This window comes from Salvelinus sp. IW2-2015, linkage group LG11, assembly GCF_002910315.2.
Source record: "Salvelinus sp. IW2-2015 linkage group LG11, ASM291031v2, whole genome shotgun sequence".
Lineage (NCBI taxonomy): Eukaryota > Metazoa > Chordata > Actinopteri > Salmoniformes > Salmonidae > Salvelinus > Salvelinus sp. IW2-2015.
In genome coordinates, this window is record NC_036851.1 from 11,767,255 (window position 1) to 11,778,388 (window position 11,134).

At 39.5% G+C, this 11,134-nt stretch overlaps 1 protein-coding gene across 1 annotated transcript; it reads right to left on the reverse strand.

The window, feature by feature from the left end:
* Window positions 1–5,678: 5,678 nt before the first annotated feature.
* On the reverse strand, window positions 5,679–9,546 carry miip (migration and invasion inhibitory protein). The gene is made up of 9 exons (XM_023996107.2): window positions 8,654–9,546; window positions 8,306–8,526; window positions 7,517–7,619; window positions 7,293–7,404; window positions 7,052–7,131; window positions 6,805–6,931; window positions 6,553–6,649; window positions 6,186–6,323; window positions 5,679–6,048 (listed from the first exon to the last, which is right to left on the reverse strand). The coding sequence occupies exons 1-9, from the start codon at window positions 8,970–8,972 to the stop codon at window positions 5,914–5,916; spliced, it is 1,332 nt and encodes a 443-aa protein (XP_023851875.1). The 5' UTR covers window positions 8,973–9,546; the 3' UTR covers window positions 5,679–5,913.
* Window positions 9,547–11,134: the final 1,588 nt, after the last annotated feature.

Here is an 11,134-nt window from a genome sequence, read left to right on the forward strand (position 1 = left end):
GATATCTTGTGATGTCAGCTGCCTTTGTTCAACAAAAAAGGAGCTAAACTGTACATGCTTTAACACACAGCACTTCAGTTTCAGGCAGAAGGTCCTGGCTGCTGCAGAACAGCCAGCCAACTAGGAAAATCAACAACCTGTGGATGAAATCCAGTGGGGAGATCCAGGTGTTCTTGGACAGTGGTGTGTAGTGGAATATGATGATAACCTTTATCCAGGCATCATCCTCAGCATGGATGAAATGAGGGTACAAGTGAAATGTATGCATCGTGTAGGACCAGATTTTTCTGGCCTTCTCGAGACGACATCCACTTGTATCAGTTTGATGAAGTCCTTGAGATGATTCCACCCCCACAGCGTGTGACATCCCACCACGTGGAGGTTGAGAGAGATATGTGGGCCAGACTCTCAGSAAGAAACCCATGAATKAATTAATACGGTTCTCCTGAGAAGAAGGATAGTCATGGTGACACTAGCGCTGTAGCTACAGCTGTTCTAGCATTCTAAATGCCCTTGGAAAATGTTCCAACAGTTTGATGACACGTTGAACTTTTCTGATGAAACCTGTTGAATGTTATTAATTACCCTAATGCCTAATGGGTTTTTATTTGTTTTTATTTTTACTGCAGTTTGGTTAATAAAACCCAGATTATTCTAAATATATCTAATGTCCTTATTACATGGTTGCATACAATGAAATGCAATGTTTTGGGGTAAATCTTGGAGGTATTATGATAGTAAACTAAACTTGTTTATATCGAAACCGATGTCTCTTCAACCCTGTTACAGTATTCATTCCTGTCACCCTAGTCTCAACCCCGTCACATAACAATATTTGTTAAATAAAATGGGCAAAGATGAATAAATATGAATGTAATGTTTTCTGAGCTCAGTCTGAAATGTTAARGACAATCCCAAGAAGATTAGATTTATGTTACAATTCTGAATTGAAAGCATTTTTATATTTAAATGATGAKCCCGCTGACACATAATGTGTCTATTTCAGGGTTTAACCTAGCAACATTCTGAGATTTTACATACATTTTATATTGATAATAATTGAATTGGTTTGGGGGACACATGAGCATTAGGTAAATGTTGATTTTATAACAAGTATCTTTTATAATCATATTCAGACAGCTTCCATATTGTCTGTGACGGGGTTGAAGATAAATGGTGTCCATATCAGACAAAAATKTACAATAATAAAAGGGCTTTAATGCCTGAGGTGGGAAAATGTTTTCTTGAAGGTTTAATATGTACTTAATGTTGTGGGGTGTTCAGAAAATGTATTTATTCTAGGAAAAGAATTGCATATTTAGAAAAATATTACCGCAGCCCAAGAATGACCCATGTATTAATTTGTGATGCTATCCTTGATATGATCCTGCTATTGTCACATGCTACACATGCATCTATCTATCCAATATTATGATGATTTGTTATAAGGGATATTATATTTTAGTAATCCACAATGACCTGGTGATGTACTAGTCTAATGACATTACCTTCCATATTCCTACAGTTACCTTGTAACTGGAGATTCCTTCAAAAGGATTGCCTACAGTTACCATGTAGGAAACTGCAAGGTTGGGTGACCAGGGCCATCTGGGACTGCCTCCTGGAGGAATTCAGGCGTGTGAAGGCTACCTGTGTACTGCATAACTTCATGAGGATGGACACGAGGACCAGGAGAAGTCTGCTGCTCTGCAGGATGTTTCAAGGATGGGGTCCAACAACGCAGCAAGAGAGGAAATCCGTGTGCGGGAGATCTTCACCTCCTACTTCTTCGAAGAGGGTGCTGTTCCCTGGCAACACCATAGACTACACTATGCACAACCAAAGGCCCTTTATAAGCCATCCACATTGCAATAAGAGTATTCTTCCATTTACTTAGCTATGTCAACTGCAGTTATTCAATCCCCAGTTTCTCTTCCTTTGATTTCTACTTCTTAGGTGAGATTGCTGTTTRGGTAAGGGTGTGACGTCTGTACAAAAACAAAACAGGCTATTTTAAGTCACCCATATTGACAAAAATGTAGAACAATTAGACACCTTGTAACCCACACCTACACACTCATGTATCAATCTGATTGATGGATTGTGTTGTGCAGTAAGCAGGCTCAGGTGTATAACTGTGGCTCCTCCCACCTTCAAATAGGCAAGAGGGCCAACCATGGAGAATAGTAAGACACTTCATTCTATAACTACCATATATTGTTTGTCCTCCTATGTCTGTGCTTAGTGTGGACACCAGGTGAGGTCACACACACAGATTCCTGTTGGAACACTGTCTCTTTAACTACCTTATTTCCACAATAACAGTCTCTCTCCTTCACTTCATCCCTTTCTCCCCTTCTCCCTAAATCCTCTAGATTATATCAGATGTGTTGGTGAACCCCTCCCGCATCTGAACTGGCTACATAGAGGGCACAGCATGATCAGAGGTGAGAGGTCACTTGGTCAGGTCAACAGGAAGTATTATTAAAGAGATGCTTTACATTGAAATAGAGATGTAGTAGTCCCAGAATTAATGATCCAAGGTCAGTTTTGCATTTCACCTGCTGATGATTATGATGACTGACAGTGTTAGAAWAAAAAAAAACAAGGCTTAAACATGATATCTCTCTCTCTCCATCTGTCTCTCTTCTGCAGGTATGTTTTGAGGTGAAAGAGGATGCCAACATCGCCACCTCATCCGCTCTTAAGATAACATTCGGGCCGACTGGGAGCCCAAGGCTGGTTAGGAGACACCACTAGAGACACTATTATGTAATTGTGATGAACTGAGAGAATATTAGTGTAGCACTGTGATTCATTAATCATATGCTATCTTCCCTGCTCCTCTGTTCTTACCTCTTTCCCTTTCTGTCTTTCACACCTCTCTCGCCACCTCCTCTTTCTTCCTGTTTTTATAATGCACACCAGATGTGCATTGAAGTACAGATTGCACTTGTATTCATAATATATTACAATTATAATATTTATAATGCATGTATTATGCATTTATAACCCTTGGATAATTAACTTCTTTCAATAAAGCGTTTCACATTTTCTACTGGTTGAAATGAACTCCTTCATTTGATGAAATACTACACCTATCCTGTTTATCAGATCAATGCAGGTGAATGAAATTAGATATTGAGATGAACCGGTTTTAGAGTATTTACATGATGAATAGGAAGTGTAGTGTACTGTTTTTGAAATTATATTTATGTATATATGAATTACAAATCAGCCTTTAACTAGTTAAATCATGTTTCTAGTCTATTGCATAGTTACAATGTGCAACCATTGATGTCCCAGGACCAGGATTGGTAAACACTGTTGAAGTGTATAATTGTAATACATACATGTAGACACAGCATCATTCAAAGACTGGAATTTGATACGCCTGGTATTGAATATGACTGAAAAATAATCTGACAGCATTCATACCTGAACTGCACCTTTATTTGCCAAGGAAGAGTACATGATCAGTGAATATATTAAATGTACAGGCTACAATGTGGGGATCTCATGCATGGTCAAAACTACATGTATATAAGACTTTCATCGTTGGCACAAAGTTATATTAAATTCTACTCAATCCATAGGCTTCATTAATGTCATTCAGACTGTTCTGAAGTTGATACAACTGTCTATGATAGCTGAGGATCAAGGCTAGGTTCTGCAATGACATGTATACCAAACATTTTAGAGTCGATACACAGATCGGCTACATAGCTAGCTACACATCCATAGGCATACAGGTATTTTTATCCTCCACTGCACAATAAGCAAGAAAATAGTTAGCTAGCTACTTTACTTCAGATGCATTGAATGGCAAATATCAGCAAGGCATCTTACAAAATTGTGCATTCAATTTGAGGTAAATGCTTTAGCCAGCTACATTCTTTACATCCATTGTTTCACAAGACGACAGCGTGGTTTGCTGGTTGTTTCAGGAGTCCCTAAAACATTAAACAAACAGAATTACAATTTCAAACTCATGTCACAACACCCATAAAGCTAGCTAATGTTAGCTAGTCAGCTAGCTTGCTAAATAGCGATTTTCGTAAATTAACTATATGACTAAAAAATATACATCATATTTTGTCTTTAATATTATCTAACATATTACTCTCAACTGTATTTTTCTTTTACATGATTCGTTATGGCGTTATAATCACTTACATTTGCTTCCACCCCAGTATTATTGTCAGCCATCTTTGCTGAAGAAAGTATCCAGCTTGGGTCGTCCCATAGCGTCTAATTCTTCATGGGAACCACTCGATATGATTGGTCATCGCCTAGCGGTCGCCGTTGGTGATTTGCATAAAGTTGGGAAATKWTTWACTTTTTCACAGCCCCACGCCAAGTTCGCGCTGACCAACGATTCCCCGCCCGATACGCTTCTCGGAGACAGCGTTTTCCATTACAAAAAAAGGAATTATAGAATTTATTGTGGAAGAATGGTTTCAAATCCCTCCRATAGTTAAAATAAAAAAGACTTGTAGAATCTATGCCAAGACGCATTGAAGCTGTTCTGGCGGCTCGTGGTGGCCCTAGCGKTTAGACRCGAGCCAGCAGCCGGAGGGTTGCAAGTTCGAATCCCGGGTCTGACTGAAAAAATCTGTTGGGAAGTGAGCTGGCAACTGGAGTGTTGCTAGTATTAAATCCTAGATGCCATTGCCTGCCGTTATATCYTTGAGCAAGGCACTTAGGCCCTAGCAACTCACAAAAAAAACATGTTTGTGTGTCTTTTGGAGGGGTTGGTTTGAAAACGGAAGTCAAATTTCGCTTGAACCTTGTGCGCACTTGACCAATAAAGGGATTTTAATATAAGACACTATGTTGGCGTTTCCTTTATATTGACAGTTACCTGTAGGTGGTGACGAATTAACAGCACTAGAGGCTGGCTGCATCAACAAAAACACCTTTCTGATATAGAATTGAATATCTTACCAAAATAAATACCTGAATGTTGATTTTAAAACATAATTCCTTATCCAATTTTGTGATAAAAGGCTAAAGCCTACCTCCATAGCTTCAATCTATGCAATCATGTCTGATTTTTTATTTATTTTTATTTAACCTATATTTAACTAGGCAAGTCAGTTAAGAGCAAATTATTATTTACAATTACGGCCTAGGAACAGTTCAAGGAAAGGCGCAAGGGTTTCCTTTTAAGATTATTCAAACAGGGTCTTCCCTTCTGTCAAWTTATTCATTTTACAATGAGTCAAGTCAAATTGTTTCTAAGGTATGCACAACACTTACACTAATGTCCGCTATTTGTCCCTCTGAAGCCCCAGAAATCATCACCACCCCTAAAGACATCAACATGCATTCATAAAAAATAACAAGGTGAAATCTAATTTAATTTGTCGACCCTAACAATGGAAATTAAGTAAATTGATGGTAATACTATTTAAGCAAATTACATTGTATTATCTTGGTACCAATCTTAAAAGTTGCAATATGTTCTATGTGCACTATTTCTATGCTTCCCGTTCTAAAGTTCTGTTTTTGCGTCTTTTACTTTCGGTTTTGTACACCAGCTTCAAACAGCTGAAAATACAATATCTTTTAAATAACCGAACCACTTAAACCGCTGTGAAATGATTATCTACACTATACATTGCTTGTTTTTATCACATAAACTATTAGAATTTTAGCAACCAGGAAATGGCGGAGCGATTTCTGCATATTGCACCTTTAATAAAATCGGTAGCTCATCAAAATGAAAATCAAGCACTTAATTTTCTATCATACACTTATATAATGTGTTAAGATACATTAATGATTCAATAGCCACAATGATAATCCTACGTTAAAACTGCTGAGGGTTAATTCGTCATCATTATTAAAGATTTCATGTAAAAATATGAAATCATAATAYTACACAGGTTTTATAGTGCTGTTAGGTTGTCAGAACACAGGGTAGGACGGGCTGTGTGGTTTGCTGTTGGCAGGCAGGCGCTGGAAACGGTAGCGGGCCAAACGAGACACGTCAAGCAGCTGATCAGAACGCTGACTGCCAGACACTCTGGACACTGAGAAATCCTGAGAAAAAAACAGAAAACCAATCAACCAGACCCACACATACCAGTATGCCAAACAAACACATGTTAAGACACAGACATCTTTGCAACGGCCACCAAGACCTGTGATATGTTTTCATTCATCTTGCAATGGCTCACCAGAAACTTCTTAGACTGTGGCTGTGCAGAGGGGACTCCATAGCATGCCGGCTTCGTGTCCACAGAGCTCCTCAGATCCAGGCTGCTGAGCTGTTGCCCAGTGCTGGGGACTGTGTTAGACCAGCCTGACAGACAGTGCTGTAGTGAACATCAAATCAAAGGCTTGTGATACAACTACAACTAAAACMTTATTACAGTTTTTGGGCGAACTATGGGCCGGATAAGCAATGAGAATGAGCAAGATGACAAAGCAAGATGATAACAGAACAGTATAATTCAAATGATTGAGGAGTGTGCTTCAATGTCAAAACCACATTGTATGGAGAGATGTAGTCTTCTCTTATTAACACACACATGCCACACTCACCGATGGTAGACCCAGGCTGTCGGAGGGGTCAAAGCTACACCTCCGATGGGCTTTGTACTGGTATGCTGGCAACAGCGTGGAGCGAGGGATGCTGACCCTGGGACAGAAACAAAATAATATTCTTTATGACAAGGACAAGTGTTATAACGGTATGGTATTAAAACACCATCCTGGTTTGTAATGGACTTCACTTTAGTAGAAGTTGAGGATCAGTGAGATGAAAAGTGGCACCAGGCGGATGAGTGGTCTCACCTGATAAAGGCTGGATCAGCCGCAGTGTGGGGGATTTTGTATTTGGGCTTCTTACACACAGGGCATGACTCCTGAGAATCCAACGGGGTTGGGAACAGTCGGCTGTTGATCCTGTAACAGAACGTACCTAAACAACAAGGAGAAACCGAGTCAGACAGTACAGTTACAGTATTCAGGGTCTCTTCTTCAGTAAGCAATAGGGACATTATGTAGGTCTAATCCAAAAGCTTGCTATGGTTTCTCATACACTGGTGAGTGTCCATGGTGTGCTGTTGGTCTTCCTTCTCTATTGACAGTGGTGGGGGTGAAAGGTCCTCTTCAGATAATCTGTGAGGAGGGTAAATCAACAGTCATTCATTAAATAAGAATTATTATCTATTTCAGTAATAGCCCTCTTATAGTCGGAACTTTTGGTTAAAAATACTTTATACCCAAATCCGATTCACAGCTCAAGAAAAAAACATATTACATTAAGTGAATGCACTTGCCCTGCTTGTTGGCTGTGGACACACTCATCTCTGTTGACCTGTCGGAAAGTGCGCAGATCATTGAAGAACTGCTCAGAGTGCTCTGTCAAGGAGCTTTCTGCATCCACAATCCCTATGGGAGGAGAAAACAGTATCAATTTCATATAGAGTAACATTTTGGCTGCTACCCCACTAAACTGGTTGGGTTAGCTTTATTTCTGTATAGAACTAATTTCTTGGCATACCTGCTATCCAGTCATAGCCCAGTAAAGGCTGCAGACGCTGTCTGTCTGAGGCTGATGTTTGCTCCAGTCCAGGGGATTGGAATGTGTATTTACCCACCTCCCTCTATGGACACAAGCAGAGGGCAACATTTTTAATGAGACTATTAAAGGTGAAATGTGTTGCTAAAAAAAACACACAGCAGTGAGTGCAATGGTAGATCAAGCAGTTGTACCATTTAAAAAAAAATAACTAACCCAAGATAGGCTACAGCCTGTCGTTTCCAATGGGAGGAAATTAATCATAGTGGGCTGAACAAGGAGGTGGGCAGAGCCAAGYACGAGCTAGTTTGATACTATTGGCACATTCTAGCATATATATTGCATTCTTCTGTTAGGGAACGCTTACTCTGTGAAATGTGCAATAACTAAATTTGCGCTTGCATTCCTTCTAAACAAAGCAATTTTTAAGAACTTTTAAAACTGTTTGTAACATATTTTAATTTTGTCGGCATCCATCTTCTCCCACAGCCGGCCACTCACCATATTTGTTGGTGAGTGGAAATGCCAACAGGATGCTATAATTCTAGTAAACATCTGGCTAATTGTTCTATCTGTGGTTGTACTGCCTCACTTTGATAATACAGTGCCATCTAGTTGGAGATGATATACCCGTGTATAGTAACCTTTCTTTATATATTATCTATGGTAGTAATAGGGTAATTACTACAGTAACAACTTTTTTTTAACAGAACTGTCCTTACACCACTTGTGTAATAACAACATTTCCCTTCTCCTTTTTACTTTGCTCACCCGTTCATTCTCCTGATTATAGTAAATTGGCCTGGTATAGGGCCTCCTAATATCCAATGATCTGACAAGAGTTGCAGGAGGGCCTTTGCCTCGGTCTTGAAGAAATCCTGTGTAAACAGTAGAGTGTTCTGCAGCTTGGCCTGGTTTAAGCTTGGTTCCTGTGATAAGGTATGGTGTAGAGGTCTGACAGAGGGTGACATTCACAGATTCCACTGCCTCACCTGAGGAAAAATGGGTTCAGCATTATTTCTATGGAAATCTTATTGTGTGACTGATATGCCAATATTAGTCTATGTCAGCAGTTCCTTTGCATTTCATTGGCATAGCTAGCTTGTTAAGGTTACCTACCTTCCGTTCTCAGTGGTGCTGTTGCCTGTGTTTCAGTGTTGTCTCTCTCCTTGAACTGTACAGTAGGTTTGCTGAGAGCTGACCTAGCAGTGCCTAAGTCACCATCTATCAGGGTCACCATGTTCTCTGCAGGGGGACTTTTTTCTTTATTCTGACCTGGGTTTTTCGTTGTGTTGTTTTGTGCTGTCCGGTTTGAATCATTCTCCGAGCTGCCTTTGGTGCCGGTGATAGTCAACAAACTTTCGGTTTGGTGCCTCAACTGCATCAACAAGTCTTTGTTGCGCTCTCGCAATGCACTCAACCGTTCGGGCGAGGCCATTCGCTACTGAACAGAGGGCTGGCTAACGTTAGATATCTAGCTACTAAGCTAACTTAGCTAGCTAACGTTAGTTTGCTAGCTAGACCAAAAGCAACGTTACGTTAAGAGCAAAGAGCCAGTCTTGGCCAATTCAGAAGACACATTTTTTTTGAAAATTCGCTGGCTATTTCATACAACTTTTAAAATATATCATATATGTTTAATAATTTATAAACAAACATAATCCAAGTTTGATCAGTCTTCTATGTTTTCAGTTTGACTTTAACTCCATAACAACGCATCAGCATATAAAGCATTTGATTGGCTAATGTGATGTTAGTCACCCATAATGCAACACGCAACCGTTTTAAAGAAACAAATACACATTACTGAAGAAAAAAACTGTTTACGTCCCAATTATCTCTACCTACTCCCAAAGTGTCCATTTGTGCACTTCCCATCACTGATTTGAAAGGAAATACTGGTCCAAGAAATATTGTGGAAACTCCCTCCATGCTACTTGTGGAAATTAGTGAACGAGAGWACACTTCAGGAGAAAGGAGACACTATTGGGATGCAAACTGGTTCTGTGGTTTGAAGATTAGGTCTAATTCTGCATTCATGACCAAGTGGGAAGGTTGTATTAGCCACTCACGACTGGGAACGCCCACCAATTGGTAACAAATGGGAAACTATATCATCCCCGATTTTTCTAACATGCTAATCTCTGACATCACCTACTAAGGAAATTACCTCGATAACAGCATTTCGACAGTTATGCAACAACAAAACATTATTCTAAAAAGCTATCTATTAATATGTTTTTTGAACGCTATAACTTGTTTACAAGCGTGATCGCTGTAATAGTTACTTAGTTTATGGTTGATGCAGTTTGTTGACCATTAGCCAATCTACGTTTCTCGGCGAGTTCAAAGCACATGAATGTTTCCAATTGGGATTTACGACTTCACTTCGCTGGTAATTACCACCTACCCACTTGAAAWTGAACGCAGCATTAGGTCTGAGAATGTAATCAAATAATATAATACACATTTAGTTTTCAAAACGATGTGATTTGTCAGGAAGTTAGGATTCAATTTGTAATTAAAATGACAAGGAGTGACATAACACATGATGCCCCAGTCAATTATATTATCCCCCCTACAGAGTGTCTGTAATAATACATACAATCAGTGGGTCTAATCCTGAATGCTGATCGGTTAAAAACGGTATTCCAGCAGGTGTCTATTCCACAARTTACCACCGGGTAAATCTATGACGTTAATTAAACTGCCTATTTATTCTGTTCCATCTGCCTGCGTAGTCCACTGTCTCATCAGCCCAGCCAGGCAATATATAAACGTGATCTCCACTCTCTCACATTTCTTTTAGACTAACATTTAGTTTTCAACAGCGGCGATTTGTATAAACGTTGCTGTCTGTCTCTCCGACATTTGCAACATTGTTTCAATATTCAAATTCGATCTCCTGCTGTACCATAGTAATGAACTTGTCGGGACGAGACACAGCGTTTCTCAGCCAGACGAAATCATGAATCAGCTGGCATCATTTTTATGGATATATACAAATTGAAAAAGGTGAAACGAAACGAAGTGCTGCTAGTTTGCAGAATTTTCAGATTCAGTTTGAAGTGATTGTGTTAGCTGTGGCGTTGGATAGCTCCTCTAAACACCAGTGTCTTGACAGGGACGAGAGCAGATCTTCTATGCCAGGCAAAATAGCGCCTCATTAGCTCATTGTTATGGATGTGTCCAAATAAATGTCACTAGAAAACAGCTTAAACAAATGCAAATGCAGCTACGGTTATTTTTCTGGGTGCATTGTTTGATGCGAGTGCAAGTTAGCCGTAGTTGGCTAGCTAGCAAGCAAGAGATACAAATACGTTGCCAGCCAATATGGCAATWAATACAGACCAAAAAGACTGAATGACTGGTTCGCGTCTGGCAACCGAACCTGTAGAACGAACGACCAGCCGGCTTAGGTATCAACCYTAGATTTGTGTCGGGACTATATCTTGTGGAAGGATGAAATAGTATGAATAAATTCATCCAAATAACGTTTTTAATGAAAATATGTCAATATTTTTCATTGTAACCCGTTGTCTTTAAAGTTATAATGCCCTCGAAGCAGGTGTTTGGAGAATATTGGAATGAAACAGACAG

Coding starts and splice junctions, on each gene's coding strand:
- miip (XM_023996107.2), bottom strand. CDS start 8,972: ATGGCCTCGCCCGAACGGTTGAGTGCATTGCGAGAGCGCAACAAAGAC. Junction 6,650..6,804: donor GCTGATCCAGCCTTTATCAG/GTGAGACCACTC, acceptor TTTCTGTCCCAG/GGTCAGCATCCCTCGCTCCA. Junction 6,049..6,185: donor CACAGTCTAAGAAGTTTCTG/GTGAGCCATTGC, acceptor TTTTTTTCTCAG/GATTTCTCAGTGTCCAGAGT.